Source organism: Melopsittacus undulatus, chromosome 12, assembly GCF_012275295.1.
Source record: "Melopsittacus undulatus isolate bMelUnd1 chromosome 12, bMelUnd1.mat.Z, whole genome shotgun sequence".
NCBI classification, from domain to species: Eukaryota; Metazoa; Chordata; class Aves; order Psittaciformes; family Psittaculidae; genus Melopsittacus; species Melopsittacus undulatus.
The window spans coordinates 13,324,027-13,351,391 of NC_047538.1; the positions used below are offsets into that span (position 1 = coordinate 13,324,027).

The 27,365-nt window shown below is 40.2% G+C and overlaps 1 protein-coding gene across 1 annotated transcript in view; it reads right to left on the bottom strand.

The window, feature by feature from the left end:
- CABIN1 (calcineurin binding protein 1) overlaps positions 1–27,365 on the bottom strand; it is a 106,676-nt gene that overhangs the window by 39,409 nt on the left and 39,902 nt on the right. Inside the window, exon 28 of the mRNA XM_031047787.2 lies at positions 22,882–22,995. Coding sequence (XP_030903647.2) covers positions 22,882–22,995 — 114 coding nt within the window. The remainder of the gene's footprint in view (positions 1–22,881; positions 22,996–27,365) is intronic.

The window sequence follows — 27,365 nt, forward strand, 5'->3', positions numbered from 1 at the left end:
GGTGGAATTAGTGAAACAGAAACTGAGGTCTACAGACAGCATTCGCAGAACACTGGGTTTGGACATTTGCCAGGCTGAATCTGGAGGGTTTTGTTCACTGGGTCAGGAGGCTTGAAGAGTTTTTACTCAGATGGTTCCCACGTACCATGTGATTTCACAACAATGTCAACAAAAGTCACATCATCTCTTTTTAAAGGGAAATAGCTAAATAGGCGATAGAAAAAAAAATAATAAAAAGCAGTAAAGAATCCATTCTACTCCATGGCTGCAAAGGAAAGAATGAGAAGTGAGGAGAGACAGGCATTCTCTTAAAACCTGTTTTTAAGGTGCCATCCTGTTCAAGCAATGACAGTTCCATTGCCTCTGGAGCTTGTGATATGTGCCTCAGGCAGGCATTATCTGCTTGAAAAAAACAGGAAACACAAGGAGGTGTGTGCAAAACACAACATCCCTTTGATGATTATGACTGTTCCCTGCACTACATTTCCAGTTTAACACCAACAGCACCAGTGGAGCACCCTTCCCCTGACCGCTTTAAGAAACAATCCTTAGATTTCCTCTTGACTAGCTGCCCATTTCTGTACTCTGTGAGTCAGGGGTGCCAGAGCAGAGATGGATTTGAAGATACAGCTGTGGGACAAATGCTAACTGGCGAGTCTGCAAGTTGGTTCTGGTTTCTGTCAGTGGCATACAAAGGCTGAGCCCTACTATTCATTCTTAAAGGACGTGCTGCAGAACCACAAAGAGAACTGGGGCTAACACAGCTGGGAGAAGGCACTGGTTGCCAGAGAAGGGCAAGTTTCAGGATTAACAAGATTTTTTCACCTAGACCCCTACACTTGTGTCACTAGAGTGACTGTCCCCATCTCCCCAGGGATTACAACTTAAGTAGCTAGTAACATACAAAGAGGCACTTTAACTGGTATTAGATTCTATTTGGTGGAGGGAGGGTTAATTCAACCTTATTTCAATAAAATAAAATAAAAAACTACTTCAGAATACATAACTACCAGCTATCATCTCTGCCTACATCTGGTAATATGCAAAAACAGTCAACCTGGCACATTGTATTACTAATGGTATCCTGACAACACTCCTGCCTTAAAACAATACAAGAGTAGCAAAGCATAACAAAGCCTGGATATGAAGAAGAGAGATTAGAAATACCCAGCAACCTAATGCAGGGACAGAAGAGTTAAAGGCTGGAGATAAATGTCTCACTCTCCAAAGGGTAGCTTTTCCACTCCTCTGGGAATAACAACAGGACAATGCTTAAATGGAGAAGTTAAACATAAGACAGATGTTCAAAAGGATGTGGAAAATGATACAACCTGTGGAATGTCCAAATGGGCCAAGAGCAAGGCAGCTGCTACAGGAAAAAGATGACAGCTTTCTCCCAAGAACATCGGCTAATTTTCAAGTTGGGTGGGTGAGTGTAGCAAAGGAAAAATGCCAAATCCTACCTACCTGCCTCACAGGAGCCTAAAGCTGTCTATCTCCAAACAGCTTATGCTGACTCACCTCCTTACCTAGTGCAGCATATGGTATTAGACAGAAAAGGAGGACAAGAACTTTGTAACACTAAAAGGTGTGATAATTGTTGAAATTTAGCACGCTGTTTATGTAATTCATTGTCTGGAGAGTCTTCATGCTGGAACACTGCAGTAAGGGTCTCCTCATACATGACAACTTCTATTTCAGTAGGCTTCCAGGATTTCACAGTATCTGACGAAACATTTTTACATATTTAAATATGCAAGTTCCAGATGTAAATTACCAATTACCTAATACATACTCAACTGATTTTGAGTTCTTTAAACTAGGCTGTCAAGAGTGCTAAAAAGTACTTTCACCAAAATACTCGATTTTTAACGCCAACAAAACCTGCTCTTTAATCCTACACCCCTTACTTTTCAGCAAACAAAATGTTGAACTGCCCACTCCCGCCCCACAGTTGACATCCAGCTTCCCTGCACTGACAGCATGGAGTGTCTTTCATCTTTCAGACTCTCTTCTACATAATGACACCCACACTAAAACATCAAGATGAGAAGCTATAAAATCCCAGTGTTTGCAAAATACTTCAGTATACTCATATAATGCTTTGAAAAAGTAACATCATCCACCTGTGTGTTTTACAAATATATCACCAGGTTTGACTCAAAATCTCAGAAAATACCAAAAGCTGGAGGGTCGCAGGTTGGATCAGTAGTGCAGAGGAAAACGCTACCATTTCAGAAAACAGCACTGATCAAGCACTCAGTGTTCTTTATGTCAGCACCAGATCACTAGAACACATGGCATTAGAAGATCCTGCTGAAAGAGATCTTTGAGCCTGAAGGAACATAAATAAAAAAGGTTCAGGAAACACTTGCTACTAGCATCCATCACAGCTCTGAAAAGAGGAAAACTTCTAAATCAGTATCACATGGCAGCTCAGAAAATCCAATCCACTGATAACCTTTAAAACTAGTAGGGAAGAGTCTTCAGCTTAATTTCATCTTCATATAAAATTACCTAGAAATACTGTTCTTATGATACCTTTTGGCTAAGATGCATCCTTCAGATACATGAGTTTCTCTTAGAGCATTGTGAGTGATCATGCAGCCACATCATTTAACTTTGAGGGCACACAACAGGCCTTCTCAAGAGTACATTTTTCTTTAGCAGCCTGTTAGGCAGCATGTCTCAACCAACCTGGTAAGCATGAAAAAGTAAGTAGGTTCAACATAATGCCACAAGAAAACTCTAACAATTTTTAGTACTGTACATACTGCAACTTGGTAAGAAGAGACCCATGTTGTCATTAGGAAGTGACGTATCAATATGCAGTTGTAACAACCGGTTCTGGTTGGGTATTAGCAAAGTTACATCAAATTCTCGTTGGAGCTGTTAGACCTCACACTCACATTTAGTAGCTTATGAGCCACAACCTTCAAAATATACATAGGCAGGGGATTTTGCAACTTATTTAGGAACCTATTACAGAAAAAGTTAGTAAATTCAACTAAATAGTGAAGTTACTTACAAAAATTATGAGAGCTGCATATCCAGATATAATGAGGAACTGTCAGTATTTTTTAATATCGTGAATATAAACAAGTACTACCAACTAAGAGAAAATATGAAGTGCCATACATACTCAACTGTTTACTATTAGCCATCAAATACTAAAAGCCTCTTGCAAAGCAACAAGAAAGGCACATATTATACCACTGGCTGGTATTTCAGTACATGCACACAATCTGGAAGCGTAGAGCATTACCTGCATCTTTCATCAATGTTGAGAAGAACAAAAGCAACAGAGAACTGAACAAGAATTTAAACTCCTCTAGTGTCCTGACAGAGGTAAAATGACAGCAGGAGCCAGCGGAAAAGCCTTTTATTCTTGAGTCAGAAAGCAGTAAGATCTGACTAGGGTTCCCTATTCCCTTTTCTTAATGCCAGTTTTATAAAGACATGTGTTTGCAAGTGCATGATTTAGTTCCTATTTGAAGGTCACAGTTCTATCTGAGGGCTCATACTGGCTTAGGAATAACATAAGTACACATCCTGGATTTCAAACTGTTTGTCAGCTGAAGTTGAGGGCAGGAAATAGCTTATTTAAAACAGGTAGCAAGAAACAAATATTAGCAGTTATCAACCAGAAAAAGACATATGCCGCAGTAAAAAGGAGTCAAGCCATGGCAAAGACATACTCATCTCAACTAAAGCTCTGCGTGAGTTTGCACATTTCATCCTCACCAATTAAGATCCTCAAATTAAGTCATTAGGAGCTGACAGATAACTCATTTCATTCTCTCTTCTCCCCCCACTACAGCAGCAGCATCCACAGAACACTTTCCTCCTCTGTCCAGCAAGTGGAGGCTCTGAATGAATCCTGACTGCTATAAAAGGCAAAAAAATCTCTTACTGTTACACACCCCATGGCTAACCTCAGAATATCTTTTCGCCTCCGATACAGGGATTCCTGCACAAAAAAGAATGTCATTAACTTTGTAATTCAAGTATTTTACCTTGGAGGGGGAGTTAACACCTAATGCTGTCTTGCTTTCAGGGACTCCCCAGGCTTCCTCTGCAATACAGGGTTTAAAACCAATAAACAACAGTAGTTCTTTATCCAATTTTAAGAGCTAGTGGAAATGTCTAATTCCAGCCAACATTCAGGCAGCAGCCTGCCTAGCACCCCAACTAAAGTTGGCTGATCTTTGATAACACCAGAGGAACAAGACTTTGCAGAGAAGCTGTAATTCAATTACCCTATTTACGGTAATGTAAATCACAGTATACACAGGGGATCTTCAATATTCAACCAGCAGCAAGACTACAACAGCTTAATCTAGCACAAGGCATGGCAGTGACTCACTGAGCTAAGCAGAAGACAGGGTACAGCCTGCTGGTGCTTGATTTCAGGGATATTGAGAGACAGGAATTATTTGTTTGAGAACAACCAGAGTAATTAGCGAGGGGGAGGAGCAGAGAGGAAGGCCCCAGCATTTAGAGTATTTCAGACTCCAATAAGAATGCTAAAACCACACAGAAGCCCTATTATTGAAAACAAGCAGAACAGTATCTGGGTATTCAAGATGTCAACCTGAATATGCTCCAATAAAAAAAGCCACATCTTGCAGCTCTCTGGGCAATAAAAACCTCCACAGCATATGCTCTGATTCCTCGATCTGCTTCATGCAGAATACCCCCAGCACACAGCAGAACTGCCGCTGCACAAGTAAACACATGCTGCAGTAAATTAAAACACCAGAAACACGAAGCTGCCACAGCCAATGCTGCAAACAGCATGTGGCACCGCTTTATGCACACCACCAGAATTCACTGCAATTAAGATATACATTCTAAAAGTACAAACGTGTGAGCAGACAAAGCTGACTGGTTTTAACAAACTGCTAATTAAACTGGAATCCTCTTATCCTCCCTCTCTAGCTGAATGAAGCAGCAACTGCTACAGCATAGTAGCTCATGCAAAATAGATGCTGAACAACAGGCTTTGCTGTTAGGTCACCGGTAAGAAGGGGAATCTCCAGTGCGAGCCCGGCTGTCGTAGGCAGAACGGCAGAGTGCACACCAGAGATCACAGCTGGGTTGCTCTGTGACAGACATGATTTTTACAGACCTACCGTCTCCTTTCTTCCTCTAGACATGAAAGCCTCCCCTTGCAAGCTTTCGGGATGCATTTAAAACGAGGTGCTAAATAATTCATCCCACTAAGGGGGTGGAGGAAGGAGACCGAGAAAACCCAAACAATACAGACCAAAGACAACAAAAATCCCTCACCCTTTCGTCCCCCCTTCCAAACTTCTCTCGACTCTTCCGTCTCCCATCGCTCTCAGGGTTCTCCTCCGCAGATCTGTTACAGAGTCTGACCGCAGGCGAACCGAACTAACGAAACAACTATTTCCCAAGCACGACGGCAAATGTCACCAGAGCGCACACAGCTCCTGCCCGCCGGCGATGGGGGGGAGGCGAGCCCTGCGGGCTGGCGGCCGCACCGCCTCAGCCCGGCCCTGAGGAGGGGATCCCCACGGCGGCACGGGCTGCTCGGGGAAGGGCTCTACCACCCGCGGGCAGGGGCGCAGGAGCCACACTGCGAACCGCCCTGCAGCGCGGGGAGCCCGGCAGCTGCCGCTGCCGCTGCTGGGAGGACGCAAACTTACTCCAGCTCCGCGCCGCCCGCCCCCAGCCCAGCGCCCGGCCCTCACCGTCCCCCCGCCGCCAGCAGCGCCCGCCCCCCCCTCACCTCAGCCTCCCCCGCGCTCACCATTACCGGGGCGGTGCGATGGCTCCACCGGAGTTCCCCGGCGGCCCGCGGAGCCCGAGCGCCCGCCCCCGCGCCCCCACCTGACGGGCCCCGCGGGCTGCGCGCGCTTCCTGTGGTACCGGAGCGCGCACCGCGGGGTCCCGCACGGGTTTACCCGAATCGGGGGTTTTTTACCCCCTCTTCTCCGCGCAGCCCGGGTGCGGGGAGGGGGCCCTAGGGCCGGGGCTGTTTGCTCGCTCCCCCGGCGGAGGCCGGTCTTGTTTGACATCGGATGTTTGGTCCCGGTTACTGCCGAGCCTGGCTCGGAGCCATCACACTTAGGGCGAGTGAGTAAACAGCTGCTCCTGTCTGTCCGCAGGCATTAATAACAACCGGCTATCTGCTCCCACCTGCCTGCCCAGCCTTCCCAAAATACTGCCTGACCCAGCCTAACCCCGCCGCTGCCGCTCCATGGCCCTTCACTTCGCCGGCGCACAAGTCCTGACCTATTTTTGCCGAGTGCGGCCGGTCCCCTCCTCTCCCCGCAGCCCCCCGGGATGCTCGGAGCGTGAGGGGAGAGGCCGCGGCCTCTGTCAGCGGCTGCAGCCATGGCTGCTCGGTGCGCGGGGCCTGCGCCGCTCGCCAAGGCACCGTGCATCCACCGCTGCTGGACACCCTGCACAGCACGCTCGACACCTCTTTCACACCCTTTCCTTTTATTTATAGGGTCGTATCGTGCCCTCCCCAGAGTGTTTTAACTGAGCTCCAGCTCCTGCTATTGCATGTCTATAACCAGAGTCCTTTGCAACCACTTTCATTCCATCTTTCTCCCTTTCTCAAACTATTTGAAGGTGAAAACAAAGGCCTACCCTCATCCTTTACCCCCCATACTTCCCTTTCCATACTTCCCATTTCAGTCAGTCCCAGAAGAATAGACCCAAACCGTGTGCTAGTTCACTGCCAGCCTCAGTCCATCTGATGCTGCCTTGCAAACTGATTGGTCTTTCTCAACCTAATCACAGCACAGCTAAACTCATCTTCTTTTCCCAACCACTCATCTGGGCTCTGCTCCTGATTTACCTTCACACAACAGTTTAAACATTTACGTGTTCCTTTACTTGTTCCTTTCTCTCAGCTTTGCAAGCAGGGCAGTTGCTTTGACTTCCTTCCCCCTTTCCTGTCCAAGGATTGCAGGGGGTTCTTCTGTTCGGTTTTTCTCCTCCCATCTGCTAGGATTATTCTGAAGTGCTCAAAATCTATCCTGCTTCCTGACACCTCAGGTTTAATAGCCGCTAAACAACTGCGACAGTCCCTATATGCTACTGCAGAAGTCAGTAGCTGAGGTCATCTTTCTTTCCCATTATTTTAGCCACTTTTTACCCGTTTTTAAATTTGTGGATGTTCCTCTTTCCTGAACGCACCGATTCTAGGCTTCTGACACTGAAAGCTCCGTATACTTTGGCCCTTCCCACTTATTTGCATACTTTATACATTTGTTTAACAGCATCTTGAAAAAAAGGCTGAAGAATAATTTAGCTCTCCTAGTTATCTGTTATTAATTAATCAACAGTACCCTGTGTATCTCCACTTAAACTGTAAGAGTCAGCTTTTTGTTTTAAAGCTAAGACTTCACTGTGGGCATTACCGCTCTTTAAAATAACCCATGTCTTCATTGCCCCTTACATCTTACTACCAAAGGCAGCACCAACCCATTCTATACAGATTAACAATGCAGTTTGGGCACTACCACTTCAAAAATCCATTAACCTTTACTCTTTTGAGTGTATAACATGGATTTATGTTTTAAATACAGAACTGAAATTAATACATCTTTTCTATGTGTTGATGCAAATAGGGTCCTTCTTGACCTGTCCTTATTCATCCGCTCATTTAGTCCCTGTATTGCACTGGGGTTTTCTTCCTATGCATTGTCATTTATTTATGCAAATTAAGTAGCTGTTGTCCCCGGATTAAATACATGGTGAAATGAAGTTAATAGCCCAAGGATTGGGTGTTCATTAGATTGGAAATTATGTCATAGAAAAGTTCTGCACAATTAAACACCTTTAAGCCATAAACATGGCAATGTAAGGATTTTGTTTTCTAATTAATACCTTTTAGATGCTGCAGTCATGGTACCATAAAACCCAGCAAGAACAGAGACATCTTTAAATGAGAATGAAAGGTAAACAATAATTATAATAATACTTAGTTACTAGATTTCAAACTGCTTTATAAACAAGCAGATTTTTAAAATATCACAAATTGGAATATTTAATACATGTCTGATTCATTGTTGCTTTTGTATAGAAACATTATTTGGCAATGGTCCATTACCAACTTAAATTAAGGAAACAAATTTGTCTCTTTAGAGTTTAAAAGGATATGTTTTTCACCACAGATTATCTTTGATTCTAGCCAATTCCAAAGGTTTATTATCAGTTCTTGTCTCTACTCAGTTGTCTGAACCATCATAAGCAGAATGCATTTTGCAGTATTTGCACACGCAGGTGTTCATAACTTATGCTGCTACTGAGCAAAAGAGTTCCAGTCAGGTTATCTAAGGTAAAAAATAGATGCCCAGAGAAGTGTATGTGGCATCCCCTGTACCCGTGGGAACCAGACACAGATTATGGTGCTTCCACATTCTGGATGTGGGAGATGCATTATAAAGACACTCAAAATTCAGTTAAGGTTGGAGTAAAAAGTGGATAAAACTGTGTACTTGGTGACCACAGAAAGGGAGCAAATGTGCTCATGTCAGAAATAACGTCGAGTTACTCACATGCACCCATATGCACACTTTTAAGACACACCTCTGGTTTAGCTAGCCGTAATCCCACTGCCCCTGCTCCAGGCTTGCTGGTGAAATGCCTGCTGCAGAGGATGCCTGGCACCATTACACCTGTATTCAGACATAATGCTATGTAATAGCAAAGGCCTTTTCATTAATCATTTTTACACAGGGCAGTATTTGGGACACTGTTCCAAGTCTTCTGTCTGATTAGGGATAAAAGATGATACAGTATTTTCTTAGCTTATTAATTGAAGACACTGCAAATGAAGGCTTTAGCTTTTGTGCTGCTGCTTTTTTAATTTAGGTGATATAGGAACAAAACAATGTGACTTTATGCATTTTGGCAAGAAAGGATGGATGGGAAAAAGACTGACAGAACAATTACAGTGAACTTGAAATATGCCCAGAGTCAACAAGATGACCTAACATTTATCCCTTTAAAAATAAATACCAGTAATGAATAGTTTCAGTTCAGCAAACCATCCCTGAGAAAGAACAACTATCCTAGATGCAACTGTTAATCCTCAAAGACCATGTCCTATACTTCTTTTTCAGTTATTTATGATGGGAAAAGAGGAGGGCAAAGCACAATTCAAGTTTGAGGAATGTCTCAGCCAGAATCACGTATGGGATGTGAGCTCTGCACATGCTCTCCAGTGCCACAATAAATGCCAGCAGTCAGATGGAAGTGAAGTTACACTTTTAAGCATTTTTAACTTTTGCACACTGGGATTTCTCAATGAAATGTTCCAGGGTGAATAACAAACGTTCAGAAAGATTCCAGACCTCTCTGCCCTGTCACGGTAAGGGTGCAGCTTTCCTTGCAAACACAGCATATGAGTTTGTTAATGTCAATGTATTTGAAATTCTGTTCCATTTTCAAATTATTTTCTTCAGAGAATACACACTGTAAATCCTAGCATGAACTTGATTTCCACTTAGGAAGAGAGATTTCATCTTTTGTTTTTAAGGAAGTAGGACATTGTTTTTACTTGTAGGTGGCTTTTTTTCCTCTTCCCCTTATAAAGATAAGAGTAATCCCAAGTTTCCAGTGCAATGGAAATCTTACAGGAACTAGAAAGTATTCTTCCTTCAGCAGCATCATTTGCTTCCTTTAACTCAGATATTTTCAATCTTCTTGCAAACAGGCAGATAACAATAGCTAGCAGATGGGAATATTTGCCTAGAAAACCCAGCCTAATCCTGAGTAGCAAATTTTGGGGTCTTATGTTTTCCAGGCAACTACGGTACGGAAATCACTAATGCTGAGCAGCAGAACTGGCTGCTACCAATGACCACACGCAACAACATACCCACACTTAAGTTAAACCCACACAGTGGTCAGTAGGTAACACACAGAGGTTAAGGAGAGCGAAGAGGAGGGAGGAGAGAAAAATATGTTTCGCATTTCATGTATTTACCCATTTTATTGTCAAGATGCTATGATGGCTACATACAGGTTTGTATTTCTTGTTTATTAAGAGGTAATGTTATTCCTTCTGAATTTCAAAGAGAAACATAAACAAGCAAGCATCAAATCTGGACCTTCAGAGGACTCAAACCTTTTCAAAACCTGTCACTCTTCAATATTCAACACATCAGGGTACTTCAGTCCCTTCTGACAATTACTGGTTTGCTGGCAAACCACAACTTTGGTTCTAAAAGAATATTTTAACCAATTAAATATAATTTTACACCAGACAAACTTACTCCTCTTAAGAACAGGAGTTTCTACAGATAAAGCTATTGTCTGGGGAATTTCATATGGAACATATGCTGTCCTTGTCTAGAGACAAACAAATGTAAAATAACACCTAATTATTTGTCCTCACAGTACATGTGAACTGCTGTTCTTTAAAGGGCAAATGGAAAAAGAAAGAATAAATGCAAATGGAAAAATAGGAGAGGAATATGTCAAAAGGCAGCAACAGGAATACAAGAAACTGAAAGGAGATTTGGAGCAGAAAGCTGTGGTGTATCATCTTGCTGTCTTCCCCTTGCTGCCCACATACTTAAAAGACATCAGATTCAGACTCATCTCCTGGTGGGCCCTTCATTTTGTCAGCTTCAGTCTGCTGCCGGAGACAGCTTTCAGACAGAAGTTTTCAGGAAGAAAGACACTTTGCTTTGCTTTACCTTATCGATTTGAGAACATACAGAGGCAGGAAATTTTATTCTGGCTCAATTATTCAGAAAAAGCAAGCAGGGACTTGTCAGATTTTAAAGGGAGAAAAGTGACATATTGAAAAGACAGTGACAACATAACCCACAAAATAGGCCTACATGTGAATGGTTTACCTGCCTACGTTGTCACAGTTATGCTGGGCCCAGAATACACCGTCTACAATTTCTAGCAACAATTTCAGAAAGAGAGCAATACTCTCTGCAGTACTGATTTACAAAAAAGAAACCCCCCTTCTGCTTAAAATTATTCTTCCCTTTTCTCCCACACTTTGTCAGCAGGGTCACATTGACTGAATGGCTAAATCCGAAGCTGAGAACTCTCTGGGCATGAAATGTGTAAAGCAGTTAAGTCCTGTCTGTCTCCTCTTTTTTTTTCCCCCTAATTCAAATCTTGTACTTCCCAAGTGCCTCATCCAGGTACTGACAATCTCCAAAGCAGTTCAAGTCTGGATTGTGTAAATGTCTTCTGTTGAAATTCTGAAAGCAACCTAGCAATGCTGAGAACCCAAGCATATTTTCTCATTGAGAGCCATTAGACTTCCTTCAGTTTGAAAGCACTCACTGCCACAGTCCCTTGTCAGTGAAGTACAGCGAATGCAACTTGAAGCTAATTTCCACTCTGTGATTGGAAATAGCTGCAACTGGATTCAGAAGTATTATTCTTTTTAGCTTCCATCCTTCTACAGGACATTTGAATGAGCTAACAAGACACTTGAGGAAAGTGCATTAGTATCTCATTGTGCAGCAATCTTCTCACCAATATCTATCACAGGTTTGGAATTCAGTCACAGGAGCAGGGCTAAGTCCTCTAGCCAGTTAGCCGCTGTTAAAGATCACATTCATTTTCTATTAAGATTAATTTTATTGTCTAACATATTTTAAAGTAATAGTTCTTTCATTTTTATCCTGCCTTAAAAAGTCTTTGTTCTCCAATATATGACTGTTCTTTCTCCTAAAATACACATAAACACACACACGTGCACACACAGAGTAAAACTGAAGAAGTCCTTTTATTGTTGCTCATGTTTCATCCCTGCAAGACAAGAATTTAGTGCCTGCAGATCCCATTTTACTGCTGACAAAGCATTCAGGACTCATTTTGCCGAGTGTTGTTCCCTGACCCCTCTGGAGAAAACTGTATTTCCTTTCTGGGATACATATGTGGATCCATTGTGCTGCAAGGACTGAAGACCAGTTGGGAAATGGTGAACATTTTCTTGTTTCTTTCTATACAATTGGTTTTGGCAGTTACTGTTAAAAGGTTAAGATGAAAAAAAAACCCCTTCATAGAACAATGGCCACAAGAACTATGGGGGGCAAAGCCTGAGGAGTAACTCCTGGGTATGGCACTAACTGACAAATTCTCATTTACTTAAAATGAAAAAAACTATTCAAACCTATTTTTTCTAGCTTTGCTGTACTTGCAAAGCAGCAAGAGCATCTCATCATAGAAGACACGGAGTAGCTGCAGCCAGCGTGTTTAGTTCAAGATTTGTGCAAAGGAAGAACTAAGAAGGAATGAACATGCCAATCAAACACTATTTGTTTAGGTTTTCATTCTCACAATCTGTATTACAAAACCAAACCAAACTATTGTTATTTTCATCAGTTTCTAATACTTCTGTACCTTAGTATTTTATTTACAAACTATATGGAGTATTGCTTATTTGCTGTTGGAATTTAAACATTTTAAAAGTTCTTAAAAATAAAAAAAAAAGTTTAAGCTTCAAAATCTCAGTCTTTGTTTTGAATTAGCTTAACTCTTAAAACATTAGGCTGTGTATGTAGTTGCGCATTTTACTTGAAATGCTAAAATGTAATTTTCTGTGGTCCTGAAAGCAACATTCATTTTAGCGTAATTAATTCTGAAAAATACTTCTGCTTTTTTGCTTATTGCAAAGAAAATTACAAGGAAAATATCCTGACATAAATCTGTTAGGAGATAATTTTCAGTAAGACCTGTCAGATTAAGGGCAAACAGCTGAATGTTTTTCTTTGGACCCTGCTGGAACAACTACTTCATTATAGGCATGAAAACATCACCTTTATGTGCCACCAAACAACTGTTAAAGATTAAGTTTATCCCATTGTCAGTATTTCAACTTACAAAGTAAGTGGAATGTGCATTTTAACACACTCCTATTAGGAATATTTTCTCTTGCACTACAAAGAAAATGCTTTTGAAATTTTGCACTGCATTCAAATGGGAAGTCCCACCTCCATTATACAGCTGAACTGGTCTGTAATCCCTACTTTATTTAAAAATCTTGTTTATGATTCTATTAATGTCTTTCAACCCTGAATCTGCCATTAGCTGTGACACAAACAGAAATTATAAACATAAAATATGTACTCTGTATTAAGCAATCTGTCATGATAGAAGACATTAAAGTGTCACAGGATTTGGGATGGCTACACACTTCTCCATGGATGAGCTACACAGACATAAAAGCCAGGCCTATCTTCAAGTTTGTCCAAATTTTTCCCACTGGAAATACTTTAGTCACTTTGGAGTCAGTATTTTGGAGTATATGTAAGGCCATTATATTAATGACTTACACTAGATCCAGCCCGGTAAGCAGATCCCAGTATAAGTGCTGATACACTTTGAATATACACACAGGGAGTAGCTGAAGATGTAACTAGAAAACGACCTGGTAGGTGTTTTAAATTCTGATTTTTATTTTATGTTAGCAAACCAAATAGCCAGCAAAATCAATAATTCATTCCGAGTAACTCTTAGGAAGTGCTTCAAGTGAAAGGTCTGTGTTTTTTCTGATTTTGCTTCCTCTAACCTACAGAAAAATTAAACAACTTCATGTAAGCCTAATTTATAAAACTGTTTATTGAGGTAAGGAATCAAACTGGTGGAGATGAAGTTTAGGCAACTGAAATGAACAAAAGTCATAAAGCTCTTGAAGTTCTTCCCTCAAGCTCTTATAGGACATTTCTTGTTGGATCAAAGTCATACCTTTGAGTGTTCAGAGGAGCAAGCTAAAATACTGACCACTGTGGACTTAATTCCTGTTGCTCATCCACTCAATCACCTTTTTGTTTGAATTTCTGTCAGGAGACTGAGAAAGTCACCTTACTTATATGGTCACCCCTGGCTGTTTCACGTAGTAGCTATCACACAAACTCCAAAAGTATTCATATTAAGCCAGGAAATCCTACCTCCTCCACAGGAGCCAAACAGTCTGAAACAATAATACTATACAATACTCAACATTTTTACTCCTCTAACTGCAGGATTTTTGCCAAAGATGGAGTACTGTTACTCAAAGAACTCCTGCCTCAGTATCTTTATCTAAGCTCCACACAATGATGCTGCAGTCAGTTAGCAAACCATTAATCACATACTAGCTACTGCACAGCAACAGTTATGTTCTTACCTATCGTCATCTACCATCTTACCTTCTCCAGCTTAACCTCTTTAATTTGGACAATTATATCTTGCTGTAGCCACTAAATTAAAAATATTTATCTGTAAATGCTATCCACTTGCACAGATGTACACACAGACTCCTGTCATGCTGCTCTCAGCCCACGTTCTTCTGGTTTCATTTTTACAGTAAGGCAGTGTGTATCCACAAAAGATATTTCGATCCTTCTGCTGAGAACTGCAGTTCCAAGAATATTTCTCATGAAATACGCTGCTTTAATGAAGTTAATGTCACCATTCATTTGCTCAGTTTTCTAAAAATTTATTCAGCTTTTTAAAAATCCCATTTAGATTTTTTTTAAAGCAAAGAACCTAAGTTTAAAACTAACCCCATTAAGTGTCTCTTCTCTCTGTATCAGATACAGAGCTGGCAGGTGAAAAAAAACAAATAATGGATTTATTCATTACACGTTGGTAAAAGGACATTCATCACACAGTATTCCAGAAAGTCTGCACCTTTCAAATACTGTTTAGAGTGGGTTAAACAGTTGCTGTTGATGTTTTAAGATCCAGCTTTAAAACTAACTGCTTTATGTCCTGTAGCACGCTATAAGCTCCATTACAGTCTCTCTTCTACAAAGCCATATCTTCATTTCTTTCAGGGTCATTTGTTCCCTAGCTTACCTTTGTCTAGATATTAATGTACTCAACAAAATAAGAAACTTTTCCTAGGGAAACCAAATGGAAAAAAATAGCTGTTTAATAACCACTGGCACAAACGACAGGTCAAAACCCCATGCTTGTATCTCTAGGGATTTAGATTTACTGGCATCTTTACTAGCTGGGTCTTGGAAGCCTGCAGAGTTGGCCAGAAAGAACAGCGTGTATATATTGAGACAGAAAACTCTGTGAACGACGGACATTTTTCACTGATGAGTTCTGTTTTTCCAAGAGGATGGAGTGAAGAACTGTAAATAGCATGTTGGGCAGAGGTTGAAAAGTTATCTAGCTTTTTATAGGCAACTTTAAGACTTCATTGCTTACTGGGTTTCTGGTCTTAATCCAATCATTATGAAAGTTTCACTTGCACAGTTAACTCCTTGCTTACCTTTGTTTTCAAGCTGGCATTAAGATTTCATAAGAGCAAGCAAGAGGGAATGACAGAACCAAGTTCTTTGCAACTACTAAAAGCATTCTTCCAATTAAAACATTAGAAAATCTGGTCAGGAAGTTTATGAGTAGAATTACATTAACTTTACAAGTGGAAAAAAGGAGGCAAAGAAGGAAAACACTTGCTACTGGCAAAAGAACAACTATCAAGGGGAAAGTCAGGGAAAAATAGTCATTAAATTTTAGCTCTTATTGTGGGGGCAACTAGAATCACAATTTCCTGCTTTGCCTTCCCCCAGGGGAAGCCATTTGCCATGCTAGACAATAAAAACAATGAAAATTAATCTGTTTGCTTGACTAAAATATGTGGATTCTCAAAAAGCTACCTTTTCCACATAGAAAATGTCTGCCTGTTTCTAACACAGCCATGAATATAACTAAATTTAATGGAGTCAAAGCAAACACTAATTCTCTTCCATACATGCACTTTTATAAAATTGAATTTCACTTGTGGTTTGAGAGAAGGGCCAGGCTATCACCTCATTGTATATTTTAATTAATCAACTTAGTCAAAACTTAAGCATTCATTAAAAGAAAGTTTCTAGGCTTGATGCAAAAATAGCCTTGTATATATGAATTACGTTTAATCAACGCAATTGTGCCTTCCTGAATCTGCAGGCAGGTGAGTTCCTCTATCCTGTGGCTCAATGGATATTCAGTGATGGGTGCTGGGAGCACTGCACCTCTGACATGGCGTTATTCCAGAGAAGATACAGTGAAGGGAAGCTGAGAAAATTGACAAAGACCAAAAAGGAAGAAAAACAAGGAACAGAGTATGGGAAGGCCCTGATTTGGTTTCACTCTTCAGTCTTGCAAACTTTGGCTTATACTGTAACCATAAAACAACTGCCATTTACACTGCTGACTCTATTTACAAATTAAGGCACTGGATTATACAATCTTTTGACTCAGAAGGGACTCCTGCAGGGTTTTTTATTTATTCCTCAGCAGCTTTCCACACAAGTATTTCTTCACCACAACAGAAATGGTTTTCTCACACAGATGAAGAACAATAGCCTTATAATGACATTATTCAGGAATGTAGGAAAAGTGACGAAATACTTGTTAAAATTACTAAGGAGACAGGCCAGGCAGGCAGCATGTTAACTCAAACAGATCTCCAATGCAGTATGTGTCTCCAGTGGAGCAAGGTCTCTGTTACCTCCTCTTAAGGAGAGGCACTGGGTGACCCATATAGCCCCAGCTGACAGAAGCACCTCTGCAGCAAAGGCTCCCTGCAGCATAGTGCCTCCTATCAGCACACCAGCACACTGCTGGCACTCATAGTTTCTAAATTGCCAAATAATTTCATAAAGTAGCTTGCTCTTCCTAGCACAAGAAAAAAATACGTAGCAGGGAGGTAGGTGTCTTTTCTAAAAATCTGAATACTTCACAGCCAGTAGAAAGCTGGCAATAGGAATCTGCACTTACCAAACAGCACTTTACAAAAGCTCGCACTTTCAGAGCCTGTTTCCTGCACAGTGAAAAACAAGGTATTTCGTGGCTAAAATATGGCCACCTCCTGAAAAGATTAAAGACAATTCTATCTTTTAAAGTAGATAGGGATTTACCTGTCCTCTAACCAGATGCCCTGTTTACCATAAGCACAAAAAAAAGAAAAAAGGAAGCATAAAAATATTAGACTATTAACATGTGGTGTCATTACCCTATCATTATTTCGTTTTATGGAACTAGACAGAAGGTCAGTGTTAATGGTGGAGGTCACCTTTTCTAGACACTTTTTTGTATACCACCTATTAAATGGTACTAAGTCTGATAACTTGTTCCAAGTGTTACCTAATTGCTGGAATCGAAAAGGTCTGGAGAGGTTTTTTGGTTGGTTTCTTACATCACACCCCCACCGCCCCCCTTTTGTTTTGTTGTTGTGTTTTTATTCTTTTTAATGATTCCTTTATGGTTTCTTTTTCCTTGTGGTTGCATAAAGATGGCAGCCAAAACACGCCAAAGCAAGAAAGGCAAAACTGAATAACTAAATCCTTGTGCTCTCTGATGTCACTAGTGAGTTTTTAATGTTTTTTTTTTAAAACTTGGGTTAGCAACGCCTCACACTCATGTTCACATAAAGAATCAGAAACACTAAAAAGCCCAACTTCTTTTCAGAAAGTCACAAACAGTCATGGTCAAGCTCATGCATGGTCAAGCACATGGATGCACAGTGAGTTTCTTCAAGTTCTTTCCCTTTTCCCCCAATCTGATATAAATGGTATTGTTTTTCTCAAAGGCTTATGTTCCACAGAGCAGATGCCTAGGAGCTGGAAGCACACTTGCCAGCTGAAGAGACACACACCAACTATGAGCAGGAGAGTAACTGAGATCTATCACTAGATAAGGACAGGAAGGAAAGCAGGGCAGGAAAAGGCCTAGTTAAGTGATTTTAGTGTGCTTTGCCTGCAGTTTCAGGCTTTTCCTGGACACAGTAGTAATCAGTGACCCTAAAGCTTCAGTCAAGTTGCCACAATCAGCCTTGATGACCTGTCTTTGGCCTTGTGTGGTATTTGGGGGTTCCTCAGGTCAACATTAGCAGCAACCTCAGACTCAGCAGAACACATGTCCAGAACAGATTCAGACCACCCTGATGTATTCCCTTCTTTGCTTAGATGACAGATAGCCAGTTACTTCTAGCAGAGATATTAAATTCTGTAACAAACGTTTCATTTTCATTCAAGTCATGGGAATCATTAATGCAGAGATTACACTTCAGGAGCTGGGAAAGAAACAAAAGAAGCCTGTATGAGATCAAAAGAAAATCACATATATTCAGTCAGTGCCATGTTTCGAACAGTGACCAGTAATCTATGTCTAAGAGAAGGTATAAAAACAATTGAGGCATATAATGAAACTTCCTTGATATAACTGCCCAGTTTCCAGGAGAGCTGAGCCACATTGTCGTCTGTCCATGTCCCCCCCTGCCTTGATAGTCCCTTATGTTATGGACTTCATACTAGCTTTTCTACATCTCAGAAAAGAGATGTATGGCTCTGGTTGTGCAGAATCATAAAATAGAGTCAGTCCTTGAACCTTACTCCCTGTTTCAGAATCAACTTTCCTCTGGTAAAGACACAAAGACATAACTCTCAACCTGAACGCAACTAGGGAAAGAACCTGCTACACAGGGAGAGTAACGGAGAAAGCACCCATTGATTATGACCATGCTATAGCAAGAACCACCTCTAGAAACTTTCAGCACCAGACTTTATTCTTCAAGTGCTCTGTGTCCCGAACTTGCAGTTCTACACAGCAGAGGTCTCCTGCCAGGGCTCAATCACACCTGGTATGAACAATGGCAAATTCAAGTGAAATCACTGCTATCTCTCAGCTTCTGGCTCCCGGTGGATGCCGCTACCTTAATTGGCCCCTGCTTGGTCAGACCACAGAATGAAGAACTTCAGGAATACAGCAGAGAATAAACATACAGTGTTTCTTTTGGAATTAAAAATAGAACAATTATCTGTAACAGCTTGCAGCAAGACTTGCATGAATGTCTGCATTGTAGTATATTGTGTGCATGCACAGCTTTCGTATGTGGGGAACAGTTACCAAAGATGGACATCAGAATCTTTATTACAGCAGATCATTATTGTCACAGATTATGTGCCAGGAAAATACAAATACTGTATATTAAACCATATGGAGAAGTTACTGGTACACTGAGCTCAACCATCAAAACACTTCTTCCACAATCACCACCCACAGACTGATGAATACCCATCATCTGTGCACAAAGTTTAACTTTGTTTTATTAATGGTGACATGAAATCTGAATATATTTAAAAATGCCCTACTATATAAAGCAATGTTTTGGGACTTTTTTTCCTCCTGGTGAATTAATTTCACATTTAGTTACCATAGAAACCATCCTGAAACCAAAAAACCCAAAGTCTCAATATATATTTACACACACGCACACACACACAGAGGCAGGTAAAGAAAAGGAGAAAAGCTGGAGTGTACATGGAGGTTATAGAGAATTTTGTAACTGGACAGACAAAAACCACTGGGTATTTATTTATGGGAACACAACTAAACTCTGAGTCCAATTGCAGTAATTATTCATACAAAGATTGCCATTACTAGCAGGGCCACGAACAACCAAAACCTCTGCTCCTAGAAAATCAGGGCCTTTCTTTTCTGGCTGGGAAACAAATAGATAAAATAATCATAGAATGGTTGGGGTTAGAATGGACCTTAAGATCACCTAGTTCCAACCCCCTGCCATAGGCAGGAACACCTCACACTAGACTGTGTTACTCAAGGCTCTGTCCAATGGGGCCTTGAACACTGCCAGGGACGGAGTAAGCATTTTCTTTCTTAGAACTGAAAAAGGGAAGTTCTGGGCATCCTGACATTACTTTAGTATGTCAGATGAGAAGAAGTCAGGGCTAAGTGAAAATACTTTTTTTGCTCATTCTTAAGACAGTAAAAAATTAATCCAAACAGATTTCAGTTGCAGCTGAGTGACAGGTAACAAATTAGACAAGAGACCATGACACACAGATACAGACCAAGCAGTTCTGCAGTAAAATTTAACAGCAGACAGGTTTACCCAGGTTTATTTCTTTTCATACGGTGCTGTCATAAACATTTCATAAATAATTCTACTAGGAGTATGCATGATTTATAAAATGTCTGGGAGGAGCAGGCTGGCACAGTCCCTACTTGCCTTTGAGCAGCAGCTTTCCCTCTTGGAGCAGCTTTCCCTCTTGCACCCTGTTGTTTGTACTTGTAGAATTGAGTCAGCTGTAATTTCAGTAACTCTGAACCTTCTGTACAAGAGATTAAAAACAGGAGTGCTACTTTATCCAGAAGAAAAAGGTATTTCAATAGTAAATTATCTACAGAAAGACACTTAGACAAGTATTTAACTCTTTTGCACCATGAATGCTAAAGAGTTCTAAAAATTAAAACCAAATGCAATCTATGGAACTAAATACATCTTCAGGCAAAGTGTTTCTGTTGAAAATAACCCTGGAGGACATAATCATAAAAAATCTTAAGGGTGGCCATTTACTTTCTAAGATTAGATGCAACTACTTACTTTTACAGACCTCTACAGTTTCTGTTTTATCACCTGTCTAGACACTAGCAGGGACATCCCATACACATGTAACACCACCTGTACGCAGTGGATGACAAGTCTGTATCTGAGCACTGACCCGTATGGTGCAGTACATTTGCTCACCCACTGCCTGGTTAAGAGCTTTGCATGAGACCAAACTAGCTGAGGTTTAACCCAGACAAAGTCAACACAGTGTTAAGATATTTTTCTCTCAAGTTGTTCACAGATTTAGGTTTGCCCAATTCTGGAACGTCAGATGACATTAACAGCCCTTTCTCTTGGATCTGGATTTTCTCACTGTGCTTTGTCTGTGTCATCTGCACTGGATTACTGCCACATGTTCCACACAGGGTTGTGTTTGAAGAGCATTTTGAAAATATAGCTGAGTAAAAAAATGAGACAACCAAAATATTTTGTCATGCTAAACTCATAATGTACACTGTACTTGTTAACACGCATACAGGAGGAAGTTAAGATGCTACACTGATTCACAAAGGCCTCAACAAGTTGTTTTGCTCTCTGAGGCACTCCATGTGCTGGTTATACTATCACCGTAGTTGAGGCACACTAGACTTGAGTCCCCAAACTGCAATTTCTGAAGTCTGGAGGCAGCAATCTACAAGGAGCACTCCTGACTAACATTATCTTCTTCTGTTGGCAGACCCAAGTTCAAGCTGAGAACATCATTTTCACACATCTTCTCTCTTTTCTAACTATATTGCCAATATACTGCACTGGGCTAACATAAAGCTTTTCTTGAACATTATTTCAGAGTGTATTTATTTTTATGATAATATTAAATGATGGGAATTAAATTCTTGTTGATTTAGAAAACAGAACTATTATACAACTGTCTAGTACCTCTACCAGCACTTTTCATCCTTCAGAGTATAAAAAGATCAATACATAGAATAAGGAATGATTGTTGAAATAATGCTAGAAACATCCACGTAGGGATACAATGGAATCTATCTTTAAATTAAATTATCTAACATTAGCATTCAAAATCCAGACATAATTTATTTCAACCCGTGATCTCTCCCTGGGAATTCCCATTTTCAAGTAGAAACATTTCCTTATAATCACAGCTCAATTTCCTACTGCTCATCTTCCTCATACATGATAACACAAGATAACACATTTAACCCTGCAATGGTGAACAAGTCAGGCTTGATCACGCAAACTTCACACCTGACTCAAGCATGTTGAGTAATTTCATTAACTTCCACACGAATACTTGTGTTATCTGGATCTGAGCCAAAGTATTCACCCGATTGATGAGTTTATCACACTTCAGGACCCTTAAAGGGATAGCAGGTACATATTGCAGGGAAATAACCACAACAAAGCCATGTAGTCATCAATCAGGTCCCACCTGTTTAGTCTATACCTCATCAGGCTGGCAGTATTTGTTAATCACAAATTCTATCCAGAAAGATGGAATGATATAGAAGCTCCTTTTGCAAACTGATCCATAATACAATTTGAACCACTGTCAGCATTCCTTAGCTGTTCAACCCATGGAGGGATTATAATCAGAGAAGAGCACTTACCTTACATTGAACGAAAGATTTCACAGAAATGCTAATTAACACAATATACAGAGATAATGAAGATCGATGTCAACAGATATAAAATGGAAATAAATTTCACAATTAAAATATTAAATCAGAAGCACTGGATGAGAAAGCAGAGACATAAAATTCTCTCACTGCAAATCATAGGCAACCATGTAACAGATACATAGTCCAGAAAGACAGAATACTTCCAGGTTCTTGCCACGCATCATGAGCCACAAACCAGCTACAGAGTCCTATCTATCCTAAAGAACAGAAGGGCACAGAAACCTAGAACATACCACAGAAAAGCCAGGGATACTGAGGATACCGGCAATGTGTCAAATGGCAATCACAGTAGGGAATCTGTTAAATGTTAACATAAATCTGAGAAATATTCTGTGTCCCATGTCACGGAGAGGCACAGACAGCCCTGTGGACGAGAATGTATCGGAGACACAGAGACAATCTATACAACAGTGCTGCTACCACACTCAATGTGTGGTAGGGGGACTTGGAAATATTCTTTCTGCTGAGCCACACTACAAAAGTTTAACACAAGAAAGCTCCTTCCAACCTCAGACATTTCTTAGAGCAACAAGAACTATTTTTTTTACATGAGAAGTGCAAGTCTAGTTGAGACTCAGTAAACAGGAGGATAATTAAGATGAATGAAATTAGAATTTTTATAGACGGCTCAACCATCAAGTGCATGGTAAATGATGCATAACTCAAGCTCATCAGAAATAATCCTTATAATGTGGTTCCCTTCAGGAGAGGAAAATCACAGTAATCTCTCTATGATACAATTCTGCCTTTTCTTTAGCCTCTCATGGCTCACTTAATGCTCCTTTGCTGAATTTCACATTACTGCCTCTTTGCAAACCTTCCAAATGAGAAGCAGGTGCTAAAAGGATGGATGAGAAAGTAGGGGTGTGTTTATCAGCTCCGAAAACTTACATTGAAGAAATTTGTCTTGTTCCTCTCGCAGAAGAGGCCCTGTGCAGGCATGTGCTTCAGCTGCTGCCAGGGGACACCGCTGCCCAGCAGCACATCACGGGCCCACTGCAGGTTCTGTGGATAAAGAGGGGCAGGTGAGTTGCAGGCAGAAGACAGAAATGCCACCAGAGGTAGAATTTCAAAGCACTCACATGCTTTTATTCATTAATGCATTGTCATTTCTCATTTTCCACATAGCTGCTGTTACAACAGTATCTGTGGAGGCATGTGATTTGGAGAAGACATCCCTCAGCAGAGAGAAGGCAGCTTGCTTCTCGTAGCAAGCATCCAGAGTGATCAGCCCCAGCACACTAGTCAGTTCCCTACAGCTGCTGAATCCAGCCTCATACTATCAAGTCCTGTTTTTTTGTCCTGTTTTTAACCTGTCTCCATTTCATTGAGATCCACCCTCCAGCTCCTATCACCTACAGAAACATGAACTATAGGTGTATTTAAAACACCTTAATTTCCTTTTTTTTGGTAAAAGCTGAATTTTAATGCTCAGTATAAAGTAACTTACATATAAAAGTATAAAGTTTCTCAGTAAACAGTGGAACTTTCTGTCCTGGGTATTCTGCAGCCATTCTCCACAGACCAGGCCCCCAGGAAAACAAGTCCCTGCACACACGCTCTAGAAGATGCCCCTCTGCTCTTCCCTAGGGCTAACGATCTGCAAGGCATTAGTCCAGGCCTAACAGAAAAGCTTTAGGCTTAAACTGCAATCTTTTAGTGGGGTGGAGAATTCAAGCCTTTTATCCCTACCAGCCATTGCCCTCCATGTAATTTCACTTAACCTCTCTGGAAAATTCCATGCCTGTCATCAAATTTGGTTAATACTGCTTAGTGAGTTAACAAGAATGTATCAATAGGAGACTAAATGACAGACAACAATCAAAATTTATAGAAGCACTACGCCTCTAAGAGTTCAATACATGAACATCTCTTGTGTAGTTGAGAACTAGGGACAGCTGTTTGCTCCAGGCAAAACATTAGTAACAGATGGGACAATTATTAATTGTAAGGTTTCACTGATGGAAGTTTTGCTTGAAGTAATTTCTTATTTCAGTACTAGAAATTAGCATTCAAGTCGCATTAGACTGGCTTTTTTAGAGACAACTTCAGTACAGAGCAGATAAAAAAAGAAGAGGAAGATGTGTGGTTCACAGAAACAGGAAAATGTTGAATTCTGATTTGTGTTCTGTGGGCTGGAAATACACTTTTGTGAATCATAAATTCGATTAAATCATATCCACCAAAGTATATTCCAGTTAAAACTCTTTTTTTTTTATCTGGGGGTGGTTATTATAAAGTTCTTATCCTGTCTTCCAGATTATTTTCTTTGCAAGGCTTTTGTGAAACAGTAAAACCCCTGCTCAATCTTAAGTGCTTTTGTCCTAATGACAGTAATCATGCAGAAATCTCCAATATCTTACCAGAATTGGAGCATCCCTCCCAGCAAAATGCTGATTATGGATTTGAATGCAAGAAGGCTGAACACTGGAAATCCTAACTAGATATTTATGGATGTCAAAAATCCTTCATTCAGAGAGCTGATACAGGTACTCATACAGGACCTTCATGATTATGGCATACGACAGTCAAGGGGATTTGCAGAGATTTCTTTTGGTGTGGAACAAATACATGTGCACTCATAAACATCACAAGGTACTTTCTGGCTAGTCAGAGGACCCAGAAAATTTAATTATCATCACTCAGTGTCAAATTTAATTAAGACTGAAGAAAGCAAAGTATGTAAACTTAACTGTAGACTAACATCTTCCTATGGTACTTCTTTTGTAATATGTATTTCTGTAATCCTGTTAACCGAAGTCTGCAAAATACTTTGAAATACACAGAGAAGAAAATATGATACAGAAAAGACCCCCTACAGAAACCTGCTCTTCTATGAAAGTCATCCTACTTTGAATAAAATCCAGCAAAGAGAATCCAGCAAAAATAAGCCTATCATAACATCCAAGGATCCAGCATGTAAATGCTGTATTTTATGCCAGTCATCAGGAAACTAAGTAAATTTCAAGTGTGCAAACAAACTAAAAAATTGCCTAATGTGTGGCAAGCTGAATCTTCCAGTTAAAATATCACCTGAAACTTAAACAAAACCAAACACCTTAAGCAAGACACCACAACAAAGCTTAAATATAAAATCCCAGCCTGAAATTTTAGCTGTGGATATATTCCTGAATCTAAGTTTTATGATGAAAATGTTAAGAGACCATTAAGTGTCGTGTCATGCTCTGCTGTTCTCCTGTGCATGTTACACTGACCATCCTTAGGCATGCATCTGGTACACATAATTCAGAGGCTTTTATTGAACAAAATGATGACAGTAACCTAGCTAGGAAGAAAAAAAGATCATTCGGACAAATGGGCCAATTACACGGTAACTTCACACAATCAAAACTAATAGGAATAAAAGACATAGCTACAGATTTTCCACTACCCTTCTCCTTAAATCAGCATGATCAGTTTTTCCCAGTGAATACGCCTGAACAGGTCTCAACTCATTAGATTTCACTGGGTCTGGTCTGCTTAGTTTTTTGCTGATGAAGTTATTAGGAGTGGGTGAAGGGATCCAGGACATAGCAAACACGATTTATTCTTCTTGGCATGCTGCTTGCTAGTCTGAAATGCTGGATTTGGCTGTCTGACTCAGGGCAATTATGAAGTACTCTTTCCAGTTCAGCTGCTGCCTCCCACATCTTTATCACCCCAAGATTCAATGACAAGATGACTGGCAGGGTACAATAACTTGCAAAATAATTTACCAGCATTGCTGAAGTTGAAGAGCAAAATCTCTTATGGTCAATCAAGTGGATATCTGAGTCACCCAAGATGGATACACCTTAACGGAAGGGTGCCAGAAGACACTTTTACCTAAATTGGAAACTCCACGAAGTGTTGCTGAGAGGTGTACAAAATAACCTACTATACCTTAATCTTTCCCTCTATTGTCTTTTGTAGTCTGTTAGAAAGCTTTGTTTCAAAAAAATACTTGGTGCTACTGCATCAAATAAAAGCAAACCCCAAAAGACTATTGACCTTGAAGGGTAGCCTTTTGAATGAACTGTTATTACCACACTGTTGCAACTTGAATTGCTTACAGCCATTATGCTGACAGATTATGCCTATTTTCTATGTATATATTAAATATATATATATATATAATCTTTTACATGCATTTTTACATGCATGTATTATGCCTAGCTTGACACGGCAATTTTGCCATGCTACTGACATTATGTCATACCTGACATTAATTTCCCCATTAAGGGCTCTGTTAATAATGAACATAATAGAAAATGCAAGCTTAAAACACTCCCTAAGTCATACAACCACTATTTGTGAGCAGATTCTTCCAGGACCTGCAGAGTATTTTTGATTTTAAGATTAAAAAAAGCACTTAAGTAAATATTTTTGTTTCCTGACAACCTGCTGGTTGCAGAGTATGAGACCAGTTGTACACACTGATCCTGACAGACCATAAGGCAAGTGCTTCTCACAGAACTTGTTAGTTATATTGACAAACAGCATCTTGCCAAGTCCTGTCTTCTCCTTCCAAACTGTGCCAACACTCAGTCTGGAGGTAAAAATCACAAAGGATAAAGATTTACTTCAAGACAGAGACAAGGTGAATGGGAAACTGAAACTACTGTCCAAGCTGGCACTGAAGTAACTTCTGAGATTTCATCTCTACTTTCCTGCACATATATTCCGACAAAAACCAGCTATGTACAAATTTGCTCTGAGAACAGGATAAACCAAAGAGAAATAGCCTCCAAATAGTAAGAAGGGGAAAACCAAACAAAATGTTGAAAGATTTTGAAAAGATGTTAAAAAAAAGCACTCAACAACTATTTTTACTAATCTTGCAACAGCAAAACCAGTAATACTGTAAAATGGGAGAAAACAGATTGCATATGAAAACTTGTTTTTCTATGCACTATGGAGACCTGCCAATCCTCTCCTTTCCCAGCCAACCATGAAGTTTGGCCATCAGTCTAAATTCTTCATACAAATTCCTGGCACTAGTGCTTAAATACTGGATTTTTCAAGATGGTTATATGCATTTAAAAATCAATTTCAGCTTTCTAAAATCCACCAGTAATCTCCTCTGCCCCCACAGCAACTCCACCTGATGTAATTTATCTTATTTTTGGAAATTAGGCTTATCAACATTATATCTAAGCATACTTCTTACTCCCCTTATTGCTGAAAATGCATAGTTGCATTTTGTGGTTTAACTTTGTTCAGGAGTATAACTCCTACTGAAGACACATTAGTATACCATTAAAACACAGACATTTGACATTGCTCTACAAAAACCTGAATGAGTCATCAAAGAAAGAAAATTACAACCTCATGAAAGTATGCTATGTACATATATCAGTGGGAAGATTTTTTTTGCAGTGTTAAGTAGTTGTTTG